The sequence below is a fragment of the Gossypium arboreum genome, chromosome 12 (assembly GCF_025698485.1).
Source record: "Gossypium arboreum isolate Shixiya-1 chromosome 12, ASM2569848v2, whole genome shotgun sequence".
NCBI lineage: Eukaryota > Viridiplantae > Streptophyta > Magnoliopsida > Malvales > Malvaceae > Gossypium > Gossypium arboreum.
The window spans coordinates 40,605,302-40,622,379 of record NC_069081.1 but is presented as its reverse complement, the minus strand read 5'-3'; the positions used below and the strand labels follow the sequence as shown (position 1 = coordinate 40,622,379).

General features: G+C 35.9%; 1 protein-coding gene across 1 annotated transcript; it reads right to left on the bottom strand.

Annotated features, from left to right (window-relative positions):
* Positions 1-2,384: 2,384 nt before the first annotated feature.
* Positions 2,385-2,909, bottom strand: LOC108477766 (uncharacterized). Its single transcript, XM_017780263.1, has one exon. The coding sequence runs from the start codon at positions 2,907-2,909 to the stop codon at positions 2,385-2,387; it is 525 nt and encodes a 174-aa protein (XP_017635752.1).
* Positions 2,910-17,078: the final 14,169 nt, after the last annotated feature.

Sequence of the window (17,078 nt, the reverse complement as noted above, 5' to 3'; positions counted from 1 at the left end):
ACTTCAGAGACATAAGGTTTGTAGCTTTAATCACATCTACTGTAACTTTAGAGAAATACGATTTGCTATCTTCGATCTACTCCACTGCAACTTTAGGGAGATAAGATCTATAACTTCAGTCTGCTCCACTACAAGTTCAGGGAGATAAGACTTACCACAATGACTTTAATTTGTCCCACTGCAACTTCAGGGGTACAAGATTTGTGGATTCACCGATCCTGTTACACCGTCCTCTAGGGAACATGACTTGTAGAATCAATTTCATGGGCCTATCTGTATGCCAAATGATTAGGATGTCATGATCAGAATGAATCAAATGCTCTTAACTAGATGTACATGAATGATATTTGCATGAACGCAGCATGTCATTTTGCGAGAATGATCCCCTTTTTAATGCTTAGGTCGTCATCCTTTATTGCTCATTGAGTTTCTGTCACTGATATGTTACCAAGCATTCTTGTTCAGCTGGCATTTCTAGCAGAAAATTCAAATAAATAGTCACAATTTAGACTATTCTTTCTCAAATTTTTCCAATTCTTAGGTTTGGTTAGTTCTAACTAGTGGTCTCGTTTTAGGTTCCTGTACTATTTAAAAGCTTTTCAGAGCAATATGCAAAACTCCTTTTATGTGAATATTATGAGTCCATTAATCATTATTTCAATAAAAATGCTTGAAAAAGATTGTAACAATGGACAAGACTGAAATTTATCAGAAGCAAAGGTCGAAATAAATGGAACTAATCAAAAAAGTAAATTTTGCTAAAGTACAAAATGAGTAAGATGAAAGTCGGTGCCTCAGATATCGCAACATAAGCTTCTCCACACAAAATTTTTTGAGGACCATTTTGAGTTCAATTATGTGTTTGGGGGATCTAGAGTACTTTGTTGATGCCCCAAAATGTAAAGTTTCTTTTCATTATTATTTCTAAGAGGACAAGACTACTACATTCCCCATATTCAATCAAAATTTGAGTTGCCCTTTTCTGGGTTTTCAACTCAAAATCCCTTTGGTCTCAAGGCGCCCTTTGCGGGTTTTTGCCTTGGACTCTCCTTCTTTTTTTAGGTAAAGTATTTATTGACCGAATCTAAATTCACTGGATTAGGCAAGTTCTTGCCATCCATCTCGGTAAATATCAATGCTCCTCTAGAAAATGCCTTTTTAACCACATAAGGTCCTTCCCAATTTGGAATCCATTTCCATCTGAAATCCTTGTCTGGGTAGGATCTTTTTCAATACTAGGCCTCCCTCATGGAATTCTCTGGGACGAACCTTTTTGTTGTAAGTTTGCATCATTCGCTTTTGGTACATCTGACCATGTCGGATGGCTTTCAACCTTTTTTCTTCAATCAAGTTTAGCTGATCATATCAGGATTGGATCCATTCTGCTTCATCCAACTTTAATTCTGACAAAACCTAGAGAGAAGGAATCTCGACTTCAATGGGAAAAACCACCTCCATTCCATAAACAATAAGAAAGGCGTTGCCCTAGTGGAGGTCCTGATATACGTTTGATAAGCATAGAGGGCAAATGGTAACTTCTCATGCCAATCTTCATAAGTCTCAGTCATTTTCCTCACGATATTCCTAATGTTTTTATTGGCTGCCTCGATTGCACCATTCATTTTCGGGCGATACGGTGACGAGTTATGGTGTCTGATCTTAAACTAACTACAGACCTCTGCTATCTTGCTATTGTTCAAATTCAATGCACTGTCTGATATGATTCTTTCTGGTATTCCATACCGACATATAATCTCCTTCTTTAAGAACTTACTGACTGCTGACTTTGTGACATTGGCATATGAAGCGGCCTCTACCCACTTGGTAAAGTAGTCGATGACCATAAAGATAAATCAATACCCATTTGAAGCTTTTGGCGATTAGCCCAATGACATCCATCCCCCACATAGACAAAGGTCATGGAGAAGTCATAACATTCAGATGTGAAGGAGGTACATGAATTTTATCTCCATAAATTTGGCACTTATGGCATTTCTTGGCATCATTTTAGCATGTGTTCCACAGACACCCTCGTGGACTTCTTCCAAGATTTTCTTGGCCTCGACAGCATCTACACATCTTAATAGCACATGATCCTTTCTCCTTTTATATAAGATCTCCCCATCTAAGACATAGTCACTGGCCAGCCTTCGTAACGTCCTTTCGTCATTCTCAGTTGTCTGGTCAGGGTATTCACGATTCTTCACGTATCACAATATATCGTGGTACTAAGGGTGATAATCCTATTCCTCTTCCTCTTCAAAGTTGTAACAATGAGCCGGAGCCTCATAAATACTTATCTAGATCGATTCCACATCCTCTTGCTTGTTCACCTTGACTATGGAAGCTAAAGTTGCTAGGGCGTCAGTCATTTGATTTTCTTCTCACGGGAGGTAGCAGAAGGTGATATCATTAAACTTTTTAAAAACCAATCTTCGATAATCAATCAACTTCGGACTTCTCGTCTCCCATTTACCTTTGAGTTGATAGATCACTAGCGCAGAATCCCCATATACCTCTAGCACTTTGATCTCGCATTCTATGGCTGCATGGATTCCCATGACGCATGCTTTGTATTCCACCATGTTATTTGTGCATTCAAAATCCATTTTACTAGTAAAAGAATAATGATCTCCATTTCGGGATACCAAGATTTCCCTGATTCCATTACCCACAGCGTTTGATGCTCTATTGAAGTTTAGTTTCCAAGGATGGCCTTCTTGAGAGTCTTCTTCAATGGTGACAATATACATTAGATTTTCGTTTGAGAAATCAAGGTTCAAAGAATCATAATCCTCTAGAGCTCTACTGGATAGAAAATCTACTATTGTACTCCATTTTACAGCTTTCTGATTCACATAGACTATATCAAATTCAGAAAGCAGGTTTTGCCAAGTAGTCAACTCCATCATGTACATTAGAGGGTCTACTTCCGAGATGAGTCAAGTTGTGTGGTACAACATGTACCGTCTTAATCTTCGAGTTCTCCAGATTAATGCACAACACAACTTCTCAATTGGCGAGTATCTCATTTTACACTAAGTAAACTTCTTACTGAGGTAGTACATCACCCTTTCTTTCCTTCCTAACTCATCGTGTTGGCCAAGTACACATCCCATAGAATTCTCAAATACTGCCAAATACAGTATCAGTGGCTTATCTCGACTAGATGGCGTCAGCAATGGGGCATTAGACAGGTATTGTTTAACATTGTCAAAAATTTTCTGACACTCGTCATCCCATACACCTGAATTGCGTCTCTTAAGGAGACGGAATATGGGGTCACATTTCTTAGTTAGTTATGAAATGAATCGAGCGATGTAATTTAGTCTTCCTAAGAATCCTCGAACTTCTTTTTTAGTGCACGGTGAAGGCAGCTCCTGTATAGCCTTGACTTTATACGGGTCAATCTCAACCCCATTTTCACTGGCTCCAAAGGTACATTTTGCTGGATTGAGCTTTAGTTAGAATTTTCTCAAACTCAAGAATAATTTTCCCAAGACTTGCACATGCTCCTCTTCTATTCGGGATTTGGTGATCATATAGTTGACATAAACTTCAATTTCTTTGTGCATAATATCATGAAACAAGGTTACCATGGCCTTCTAACATGTCGCTCCCGTGTTTTTCAGTCCAAATGGCATTAGCTTATTGCAAAATGTTCCCAATATGGTTACAAATGTGGTTTTATCCATGTCTTTAGAATGCATCTTTATCTAGTTGTATCCTGAGAAGCCATCTATGAAGGAGAATAATGAGTAACCTGTCATGTTGTCCACTAAGGTGTCGATATGCGGCAATGGGAAATTATCCTTCGGGCTGGCTTTGTTCAAGTCCCTGTAATCCATGCACATTCGTACTTTTCCATCTTTTTTAGGGATGGGGACAATATTGGCTACCCATTTTGAATATTTGACCACTTGTAAGAAACCAGCATTGAATTGCTTCTTGACTTCTTTTTTTATTTTTATCACAACATCGGGTCTCATCCTTCGAAGCTTCTGTTGAACTTGTTTGCACTCTTCTTTTATTAGGAGCCGGTGTACCACAATATCAGTACTTAGTCTAGGCATATCTTGATAAGACCATGTGAAAACATCTTTGAATTCTTGGAGTAACTCAATGAGGTCTAGCTTTGTCTCTGCGGCAATGTAAGCTCCAATTTTCACTTCTTTTCTTTCTTCCAAGACCACAATCTCTACTAACTCTTTGTGAAGTAGAATTTGTTTCTCCTCTTGTTCTACCATCCTTAACAAATCAGGAGATAGGTTACAGTTTCTGTCATATTCAAAGTTCTAAGGTACCTCTAAACACATATCTCGCTCAAATAGAGATTCTGAGTTAGTAGTAGTGTCGCTCATATCATTGATATCTGGAGACCTGTTATAGAGATGAAGAAAAATCCAAAGATTAAAAGAATCTAAGAATAATTATCTTTATGGTATGATTATGAATGAAATGAAATGAAAGAATAAAAAAATATTTGTTCAGAATAAGACAGAAAAATGCATTTCATTGAAATAAAGATGTTGGACATAGGCATATTTCACAAAAGGATTCTTATTGCCTCTAGGCTTAAACCAATAAGTGTGTTTTGAACATTACTCTGAATTAGCTCTAAAAACTACAAGAATCTCCTCCACAGTCTAATTGTTCAGAACACTTCTAAGTACATAAGGGCGAATGTTCGATAAATTTCTTTCGAAAATTCCCTCTTCAAATATGGCATTGATGTTCAGATTTCCCATCATTTCTTCAGCAGTTTCTTTTCTTGTCATCGTCCGTCCAGGGTGAATAATTCCTCCTGACACAAATGTTCTATATATATGGGGAAAAGTCATTGGTTCCCATTTGACTTCTTTCCCACTTAATTGTGCTCTTCTCCTTTCCTACTTCTTCTCCAATTCTTTCTTCTTTTGCTTCGCATATGGTTTATATCCCAAGCTAAACCAATCTCGTATATACATCAGAATTGGTATCGCGACTCTCCCTTAGAGATATTTTCCGAGTCTTTTTCCCGATATGGCTCTCTTTTTGGCTGTCAATCGTATGCCCATCCTCATAGCTTTGGATATCCTGGGCATAGGGATCTTATTCCCTTCGACGATGAATGCTGTATTTACAAATTCCAGAGATCGAAAAGAACATTCCATCGCTTCATCGTCTGCCCTCATGTACAGCACGTCACTAGTTATAGATGCAATAATGTCTTCTTCCACGTTTATCATTACCAGTCGACAGTTATCATATTTAGCTTTTGGTGCAGTGATAACGGTACTGTCCCAGCCGAGTGAATCTAAGGCCTACCCAGTAAGCAATTATAAGAAGGCTTGATATCCATCACCAGGAAATCTACTTCATACGTGTTTGGACTAATCAAAAGAGGTATCTCAATCCTTCCCATCACCTTTCTTTCGGTACCATCGAATGCTTTTACTATGTTCTGGCCCATTTTCATATGAGAGCTATCCACTGGTAATTGTTTAGTGTGGATAAGGGCAAGACATTCAGTGCGGATCCATTATCAATTAATACCCCTAGCAGTGTATATCCCTTGCAGCGGGTAGTGATGTGCAAAGCCTTAGTCAATCCCATGCCTCCAGGTGCTATTTCATCATCATTAAAAAAGATGAAATTATCGTCACTTATGTTACTGACCAGACGGCCTAGCTTGTTGATGGAGATATCATTAGCAACACAAGTTTCATTTAATACTTTCATCAACGCGCAACGATGTACTTTTGAGCTTAAGAGTAAAGCTAGCACTAATATGCGAGCTGGTTGTTTATGCAGCTGCTGCATAACACTATACTCACTATGCTTTAAGAATTTCAAAAACTCTTTAGCCTCATCTTCAATCATCAGCTCGTTAACAGGTAATTCAAGTCTGGCTGCCTTTTCTTTCTTCTGTTCAACTGATAAGGCTTTTCCTTTTGCAGGCTCAACCTTTGCATTTAATGGGTCGTAGCGCCTCCCACTGCGCATTTAGAAACCCACATCTCGACCTTCTTCTAAAGCGCTAATTGGGTTCTCTTCTCCCGGGATCGTCACGTTGCAGTTATAATTCCAGGGAACCCTCTTGTTATCCTTATAGCAAAAGGTTAGAAGTTTCTAGATTATGACTCTTAGTGCAATTTGTACTCCGGTTTCATTGTTTCTTGGTTGTGAAATGATAACCACTGGGTGGTTGACTTTATAGATCTTTTCTATTGTTTCCTCTTCTAAGGAGCATACATCTTCTTCTTTTGGGCCTTCGGTATACTCAAAGAATTTTAGCTCCTTAATGTCCATCAGACCTTGAACTAGGGCCCTAAATTCATTGCATCTTTGAATTTCATGACCTTCTTCATCATAAAACTCGCAGTAGTTCCTTGCTTTTCAGGATTTCTCCCCTAAATCCTGTATGGCTAATCACTTTCTGCCATTTTCTTCCAAACCCCTCTCAGTAGGGTTTTCACTTCTGCTATATTCATAATGATTCTTTTCCCCACATTCTTGATTATCGGGTTTACCGCTTTGCCAGAATGGTTGGGTAACGGATTCTCTACACCAAATGGATCATCAAATCTTACAATGCCCATTTTGATGAGTCTTTCGATTAACTTTTTAAAAGTGGTGCAGTTCTCAATCGAGTGTCCCGTAATTCCTGCGTGGTATTCGTATTGGGCGTTCGCGTCATACCATTTGGGGAATGGAGGTTGCATAGGTTATAAGTAGAAAGGGGATACTATATATGCATTAAATAAATTTTGGAACAACGCCCTATACATCATTGGGATGAGCGTAAATTGGAGTTTCTCCATATTTTACTTTGTGTTAGATTCTTACTTTGGGGGCCTTGATGGCTAGTAGTCACTGCCCTTGGCTGACTTACAGTAATCGGCTTTGAATAGCCCTTGTCATACGTACTCACATTATTTACCTCATTTCCCTTCTTTCTCGGGGTAGTTCTCCTGGTGTTTTCCCCGTCTTCTATTTTTCCACACCTTATTGCATTTTCTATCATCTCATGGGACATTATTATGTCTGAGAAACTCTTAGTTGTACTTCCCAACATGTGATTAACGAATGGAGCCTTCAGGGTATTAATGAAGAGCATTGTCATTTCCTTTTCTAGCAGAGGTGGTTGGACTTGCGTGGCACTTCCCTTCACCTTTGAGTATATTGCCTGAAGCTCTCGCTTTGCTTTTTCTCCATGTTTTGCAGCGTGATTCTATAGGGTGCCATATCTGTTATATGGCTATATTGTTTCATGAAGGCTTGTGCCAGGTCCGTCCATGAATTGATTTGGGCAAGGCTTAATTGATTATACCATTTGGCTGCAGCCACGGTCAGACTATCTTGGAAACAGTGAATTAACAACTGATCATTATTGAAATATCCTGTCATCCTCCGATACAACATCATAATGTGGGCTTCGGGGTAGCTGGTCCCATTATACTTCTCAAAATCCAGGGTCTTAAACTTAGGTGGAGCACTAGATCTGGAACCAGGCTCAAGTCCTTAGAATCAATTCCACAATGGTAATCAGCGCTTTCCAATGCCTTGAATTTCTCTTCTAGCCATCTGCATTGATCTTCAAGTTGCTTTAGGAGCTCTATTCTTGCCTTTTTTATTTCTGCTATATCATAAAGATCAAGGACAATGGGATTTGTTAGATGTTCTCTTGGGTTAGAGCTTGAACCTGTCGGGAAGCTTGTTGGTGCCAAGGTACCGGCCTGATATTGGGGCCTAATGTTAACGGACACCCTTTGTGGATATGAGTTTGGTTGTCATTGGGTGTTTGTTGGGGTAAAGCCTGGACGATAAGCAGGGTCCTCGTTATCATCCCCGAAATTGATCAGAGGGCACTTTCCTTTTCCTAGCCCTCCAATCGACAACTGGATTAATTGGCTCATCATATCCTTTTGGGATTCCAGCATCTGATCTCTCATGTCCTGTTGAATTTTGGCCAATTGTTCTTGTATATGGATTTGTATCTATCTTATATTTCTTTTTGCATTTGCTTTAATCTTTCCAATCTTTAGTCCATTGCTTTAGTTTTTCCTCATGTACCGTAACAATATTCTAGGGTAGCTACCATGATTTTAGGGTCTCTTTGTGATATTTAAGGCACATGATGCAATGTAATACTAATGCATGAAATGTATGCAAAAAAGGCATTGATTTTGGTTCAATTTCATTAGAGTAACTTCTCTAGAAAACAAATTTCTTTACATAAAATGGATTACATATAAGGCCTCACCCTAATACTTAAGGCCTTGACCTTCTTAAGAAGCCAAGCTAACTCTCGACCTCGATCTGACTCTGACTCATATTTCAAACTCAGTACATCAGCCCAGACTTCTAAGGTTTGTAAATGATCAGCCACGTCTCATACTTGAGCCAAAGCTGCACCCATGATGTAATCCCTATCCCTAACCTGGTCCTGAGATCGATGAAGCTGCTCTTGCCACTGCTCATTATTTACTTCCAAGAGTTCAACGCAAAGTTCACAGTTTTGTAATGCAGTTTCGAGTTCTTCTATCTTTCTTTTTAACTCTTCAATTTTGCTCTGACTAGCCTTCAACTCGATTATAGAGTTACGACAATGATACTGATGTAAGGATCTTTCTAACTCTGATACTGTAACACCTCAAACCCGACCTGAATGTTATGGCAAAATCTGGAGATGTCATATTAAAGTGTTTTTCGTAAAACGTGATAACGTTTGAAAAGCCCAATGTTTATTTAGCCTCTTTGGGTAATCTAGAAAATAATTTTAAAACTTGTGTCACTATCAAAAAGTATTTACTTTAAAACGTTATTAATTTCAAAATCATATATATCGAGGAAGCTTCTAAAACGATTTTGCGTATTTGTAGTATTTTGGTAAATCATGCATATCTTTTGAAAACTCGCATCCTACCACTAGCAGGTATAAATCATAATAAAATAATAAAAGCCCAAATTAAAGAATAAAACTTAAAGAGGCCTTTTACATAAAAATGCCCAAATAAAACTACTTATAAATTAAAAGACAAATTCAGAAGCGTAAGCTATTGTGTGTCCACCTCCGAGTCCCTCGCAGCACTGACCCGCCTAAGGATTACCTGTACAGTTAAAACAGTTGGGTGAGTTTATGAAAACTCAGTGTGTAATCCCAATGATAAACAAACAATGAACAATACAATTTGGGCTTAAGCCCATATCAATAACAGTTCAATATTAGCTAGGGCCTTAGCCTATTCTGTAACAGTAGTAGTGGCAGTAATCAATGGAGAATACAAATAGAAAATCCTACCCATCCATCCTCTACACTGCACTCCGTCCAGCCCTACACTCCATGTGGGGATAAAATCGACCCATCCATCCCTACACTCCAAATGTAGCACCGATTGTGGCACTAATTAGTAATTGCAGCAAAGCTGCCAGTAATAGGCTTAAAGCCATCAGTAGGTCCACAGTCGTCTTGGGCGACCCATGGGACCATATCAGTACAGTATACTTCCTCCAAAATCATATATCCCACCTCATGTAATGTAACATAATATCATACATGGATGCAACATACATATAACATGGCATGCTCAAATACAATCATACACATCATAGAACAAATTTGTCATTTTACCTTACCGGGGTATTACAGTCATTTTATCCTATAGGGGTATTTCGGTCATTCTACCATATAGGGGTATTTCGATCATTTTACCCTATAAGGGCATTTCGGTCATTTTATCACATAAGAGAAAAATCTTCATTTTATCATATAAGGGCAAAATCATTATTTTATCGCAAAAAGGTTTAGGTAAGTTTACCGACCCAATAGAAGGTCATAGTCGTCTCAGGCGACCCGTGCAACCTTAACAATCAAACAGTGAAAATAGGTCCAAAACCCATAATGCGGGCCCATGTGGACCTACATGCCTATGTGGCCCACGAAGCCCAAAAATGGCCTTGATTGTACGAACTACACAAACTATCCCAAAAATCTCCACGCGTCCGTGTGATTTACCTGTGTGGGCCAACAAGCCTATGGGGCCCATTTCAGCCTAACATGGCCCAAAACAGCCTAAGTCCATAGTATCGCCCATGGTGGCCCCTCGAATTTCAGTACCCACACTTATGCGTTTGGGTTTACCACACGAGTAATGCACGCCCATGTGGCATCAACGGTCCTATTTTTTGGCTTTTGTCAATTTACGATAATGGCAGTGTTTTACACACCTGTTGACAAAAACACGCACGTACCTCATTGAGCATTCCAAACCTTGACCCAAACCACAACCATTTCATTAATCTCAAGGTAAATAAATTAATACTACTCATTTCCATAATATTAATCCAAAAGATCAATTGTCACATACCTTGTTTCGAACCCCCAAGCTTCTACATACCTAAATCGTTGATCAAGAATGATCTTTCCTCCTTCTTCGGTTATTATCTACATACCAACCAAATCTATTAACCTTGATCATACTATTCGCACAGCTGTTTGAACCAAGTGTAAACCACTTATCGAATCATAAAATTGTCTCTAGATAAGGGAAGTAGTTGTTTTATTCCCACAATGATCACCCCATGCGACAAAGGTAGAGGATTAGCACAAACTACCCCCATGCAAAACCGGTGAAAAGAATGACCATAAAAATGGTGGATAGCAACGAAGGGAAAGTCGACACAGTGAGGGTAAGAGAGGCAGGAGTATTCGGCCATGTATTATGATTGAGAAAGAGAGAAGATAAGAAGAGAATCAGTCAAGCACAAAGAGTTAAAAGCCGAAGAATATGAGAGAGGGGAGTAGAGGGAACATTTGGCCAAGGAGAACAACAAACAACAGAAAGTGCCTGATCGGAGGGTAGGGGAAAAAAGAAAAAGTGCCAAGAGAAAGGAGAGAGGAGTAGAGAATAAGCAAAGACACAAAAGGAAATGCCCAAAATAGTAAGATAGAGAGGGAGAAAAAAGTAATATTCGGTCATCCAAAACCCAGAGTGAAAGGAACCCCCAAACAATTGATAGGAACGAAAAATGAGGAGAGGGAGTACCAAAGCCGAATTCTTTTTGTGCCAACATTCAAATTCGATACCAACTCCCTTCCACTTCAAATCCTCTTGATTTCCTCTTAAAATCCCTCCTCATATCTCTCCTCAACTCCCTCCTACAATCCCTCAATGACCAATTCAAACTCCACTCCACTTTGCAGTGTTTCAATCAAACACTACTACCTCCCATGGCCAATAGTAAAAATAATCTCTATTTGCACAAGCAAGGATTCGACCCTCAAACCCCTAACACACCCCACACGCCGCTATCCACTAGACCAGTAAGCTCTTTATGTCATACATTACCAAAATAAACTTATAACCCTACTGGCCAAAGATAGGGGTTTTATCCTCAAAAACCAAAATTTTGTGGAAGCCAAGGCTTGAACCCATGACATCCCAGACACTTTTAGAGCACACAACCACTAAGCCAAACACACAATTTGTCACTTCCTTGCACAATTAAAAATTTATGAGCAACTTCCCAACTGCTCCCTTGCTCAAGAAACCCCTTTTCCATGACAAGTTATCTATTTAGCAACCAAATGTGAACCAACACCTTTCTTATGATGAAAATGCCATGCAGTTACAATAAAATGAAAATAAGTCAGTATTTCATACACAGTTTAAAGCAAGCAAAGAATAATAAGTTAATGACCTACTCAGGTAACCACTAGGGTTTGGTATGACTCTACCTAAGGTGGGCTCTTAAGGCTCACTATATGGGGTTCAATTCTAAAGTAAAGGTACCTGAACCAGTAGATTCCTCGATCCTCACCCATTATAGGCTCATATGGACCGAGTTCAGTTCAAGGGAATACATTTCCCTATGGCTATACGGAGATGAAAATCTCACGAAGACATAGGTACAAATATATCCCGAAAGTGATCCGCTATCCTATACGGAGGTGAAAACATCACGAAGGAATAGCTTCTCACTCCCACTTAAATGCGTAAAATTAACCGATTATGCAATGCAATGTGCAGAAATATATCAAAAACACAACCCAGTAAAACAAATATAAACCAAAATGATGAAGATCGCAACAAAGATAGATGAAATGCAACGAAAGAATCGTAAATTTAAACCAAATTTTCAATTTTTGAAAAAAAGACAAAAGGTAATCAACTCGTGGTTTCACTTTCTTATTTTGGATCCCCAGCGGAGTTGCCAACCTATCAAAACAATTTTATTTGAAAAGGGGTCGACTTTTTATTTTGAAAACGAAAATGAAAAATGGGAGTCCTCACCAATCATTTTTTATGAGGTGTGATCAGATCACCTCACAATTGGATCATTTTAAAAAGACGTTCGATTTATTAAAACTATGATTTTGGTCTACGAAATTTAGAAAAAACGGGTTTGGGACTCAGTTACGTACGAGGAAGGATTAGCACCCTTGTAACGCCCAAAATTGGTACCCAGTTGATTAATTAATGTTTTAGTGTCGAGAATTGAGAATTTGAAAAGATTTTAAAAATACGATCCTTTTTTTAAATATTATTTAATTGAAAATTTCAAGAAAAGGGCATATTTCACGTTAATTGAGAAAAAGAATAATGTCCTGTAAGTTAGGACACAATGTCTTAAATTTTCGATACGCGAATGAACGCTGAAAAATTTATTTATTTTAAAAGATATTCAATTATCTAGGTTTTAGAAAGAAATCATATTCCGTAAGTTGAAACACGACCTTTTCTTAATTCCTGAGAATATTTAAAATTCATGCTTTAAAAACGTTCATTTATTCGGATTCATCGAGAAAATTGAAACCCCGTAAGTTAGGGAACGATTTTTCGAATTCCAAAATACGAAAAGATTGCTTATTTAGAAAATGAAATTTTATGTATCGGGTAAAGATTAATGTTACACGAATTTGTAACGATAATGGCATAATATGCTTGATAAAAAAAAGGTATTAATATGCATAATGAATAATAATGAATGCGATAATATAAATAACAAGAATAAAAGACAAAATAATAAAAAAGATAAATAATAAAAAGAAATAAAAAACAAACCAGTTAAGAAAAATAAGTAGATAAACAAATAAAAAATAATGAAAAAAGTTGAAAATAATCAAATAAATAAAATAATAAAGAAATATTAAATAAAACAATTAAAATGATAATAATAATAATAATAATAATAGTAATAATAATAATAAATAAGTAGATAAATAAAACACATATACATATACTAAAGTTAAGTATTCTAAAAGTAAAAGAATAGGAAATAAATAAATTGGTAAAAGAAAATTAGGTATTAAAATGGATATAAATTAAAAATTTATATAATTAAAAATTAAGAATAATGGACAAATTAATGAATAAGTAATAATATGAATTAATCAAAGGATTATATTGAAATCATAATAAAATTAGAGGAAAAATTGTAATAAATTAAAATAAAAAACGAATAAGGACTAAAATACCAAGAGCGAAAACATGCGAGGACTGAATGAGAAAATATCTCAATCTTTGGGATACGCGTCCTTCCAACATATTATAGAAAATAGAAAATAGGTACGAACCTATTTTCTTTGGGACTGGATGAGAAAATATCCTAATCTTTAGGACACACGTCCTTCCAACATATCATAGACAATATCCCAATCTTTGGGACACGCGTGTTCCAAAGTCTATGGGGCCGGAAAACCAAGAATTTCTTTTTTTTTCGGGTATCCAAAACAGGTACATACCTCTCCTTCTTTTTTTCTTTATTTATATATATATCTATATAAAAGAAAAAAACAAATTCAAAAAAATAAGGGAAAAAATATATAAAATATAAAATCACCTCCTTGAGTTTCTGATTTGATTTTATTTTTTTGGTTCTTCTCTCTTTTTTGTATTCAATCTCTATTGTTTGTAAGTTTGAAATCTCTGTTCTTGTATTCCAAAATCTCTCTTTTTTTTTCAAAAAAAAAAACCAATTGTTTTAAATGGCTTTTATAGCCATTTTACAACTTGTTCTTGCTTAACGATTATTCTTCTTCTTTGCAGGCAAATGGGCGGTAGCGATAGTGGCGATACAGTAGTGGCGATGGCAGGCCTAGAAGCGGCAGTAGACCTAGGGGTGACAGTTAGGTTTTTCTTTTCTGTTTATTTTTTTGTTTCGTTGGGCTTTGGGCTAGGGTTTAGGTTTTGGCCTTGGGTTTGAACCTTGCCTTCTTAATTTTTTTCGGGCTGGGTAATAGTTTGGGTTTGTATTGGTTTTGGTTTGCTTATGGGCCCTGGGCAAAATTGGCCCACAACAGAGAACACAAATAGCACAATAAATAGATCAAAGTATCGCAAAGAATTTTATTAGACACGAATGGAAAAATTGCGCATATATGGTTATGTCAACACAATATTTTTGGAAAACGAAATGTAGATTCTTCAGAAAACTTCCTACCCAACTCCATTACACACCAAATTAGAGTTTCCTAAAACTTATCCATCCAAAAACACACTAATTAAATCATCCAGGGTTGTCCAACAACGATGACCTGCCACCCCGAGTTGCCCGACAATGATGGCTTATCAATATGCAATTAAACTGTCAGATCAGATATATGTGGTCAACTCACTACATTGTAGTCAAGCTACCAAAAAAAATTTGTGGTTAAACCACCCAGATAGTGCATACTATTAAACTACAATGTGGCATGGCATGCATATACAGAATCAGAATGGTAAGCATGCAATTTCATGTTTTGCAGAACGGATATATCATATTTCACTATTTACAAATGACTTTAATCAGAAAAGCCACAATGTCACATGCTATGGGAATTGAACAAAATATAACTTATCAATAATCATATATACTAAAGTAAACTGTTTCACGTATCAGAACCACATTGTATAAGGCAACAAACCTCCAGAATTTATGCAATCATATCAGAACAATAGTTTTCTTTTAATAGACATCATACATATCACTTTTCAAATCTACTAAATCACTGACCTCAAAATGCGACCATATAGCCTAGCACATACCTGTGTGGCATCGACAGTGCACTTTTCGACTTTGCGTCGATTGTAGTTTTTTGGGATTCCTATTACAGACCTTATTTTTTTCGTTGCCAACCCACAACAGCAATTCCAGCACCTAAAACCAACATTCAAAACAACTAACTAGCATCGAAACAGCCAAAATCCAACCATTAATTTTTCCACAAGTATTAACAAACGACCTTAACAATAAGATTCAACCCCTTTGAAACATTCGATAACTTACCCAACAGAATAGTACTCCTAAAAATCCTCTAATTCACTAGAGGAACATCATACACCTCATGATCTTTTCCTATCGGACATTAAAACGACCAATTCTCACATTATCAACCAAACTGAAAAGTCTACTTATCTATGTGAACTGGGAAAAATCATTACATAACTAAAGAAAATTAACAACTACCACTTATTAACAAGAGAACAACAATCGACAATGTAAAAAATGGAAAACTATAAAAGAAAGACAAGAAATAGAGGAAGTTTCGGCCTAATAGGAACAAAGGAGTGAAAAACAGTGGTAGAAAAATCCTTAACAGTTATAATTTTAAAAAAGCAACAAAACAAAGCAAAAAGAAAAGAAAGGAAAAGAAAAAAAAAAGAATAAGATGTTGGACGACAAAGTGGGGAGAAAATTTTGGTATTATTCCAAAATATATATATTTTAAAAAAACTACCCACTTAATATATTTGCTAACCATATGAGATTTCCTAGAATTTGGGAGCATGGTAAGCACAGATAGAATAGCAAAAATATTTATGTTTTGCACGCACAAGATTTGAACTCAAGATCCTTAAATAAGCTAAAGTCTTAGCTTTGAACCAGCAAGCCCATTCTTATCAACAATTGAACAAAAATAATAGATAATCTTAATATCCAATGTCTGGGGTTGAAATAAAAAAAAATTAAAGAGAAGGGATTTAAACACAAGACCTCAAACGCATATAATTAACACCTAACCATTGAACCAAAGTAACTCACTTTGACACAATTTCACAACATTTAACTAAGAAAACAAGGTGTGACTGGTCTCTCGATTCGCCAACTCAATTTCTACTAACCTAGTTTTTGGGATGTGAAAAGTTTAATAGTACTGTAAGCATCTTAATTATCACTTAATTAGTATTGTAGTCATATACCAATTAAAATTTAACTTCAACTTTCTAAATGACATTCAATAGTTAGATATATTCAATCAAGTAGCATCTAAGAAAATTTATTGGTAAAAACTGAAGATTGTTAGCAATAATAAGTTAGAACTATATGGGAAAGAATAGAACATTTGAACCATGGTTCTTCGAAAAGTCGATATCAAAATATATTCGAACAATAATGACACGGAAGAGAGATAAAAAATTATTTAATTGATGATGATGAAATATAACATTAGGATTTTTTTAAAAGTAAGTTGTTTATACTATGTGAATCAAATAGTCTTAAATCTATTTTCTTTTTGTCCATTATTTGTTTGGTCCAGTGAAAAGCGTTTTGTCGTTTTGTTTTGGAAAAATTTCAAATTTCAACAATTATTCTTTAATCGTTATTATTAATGTGATCATTAATTTAGTGTAAATATTTTTTATTTACTTTCTTATATAGTTTCAAATTTGCATATTATTTTAATGTTTTTATGTATTAATCTAATTTTTTTAAAATTTTCATTGTTTCTAAAATGTAATTTATTCTTTCAATTATTTTTCTAAATTAATTGAAATTTAGTATAAATTTAACTAATTCTAATTTTATCATCACAAATATATATATTAAAATTATAAAATATATTATTTAATAATAAAAATTGTATAAAATCATAAGCTAGTATATAAAATAATAAAAATAAATATTAACAATTATATTATAAATAAAAATAAATACACAAGTTTAATTATATAATAATCAAACAACAAATAAGTTTTATATGATTTATTAATGATCTTGATCATGAATATAAACAAATTGCATGTGCTTTATTCATATTCAATTAATTCAGTCGAAGAGTCTCAAAATTTTTGTTTGTGTTCGTTTATTTAACTTGATAAATGAGCATAAAT

Excerpts from the sequence above, each read along its gene's own strand:
- LOC108477766 (XM_017780263.1), bottom strand. The coding sequence starts at position 2,909 with ATGGAGTTGACTACTTGGCAAAACCTGCTTTCTGAATTTGATATAGTC.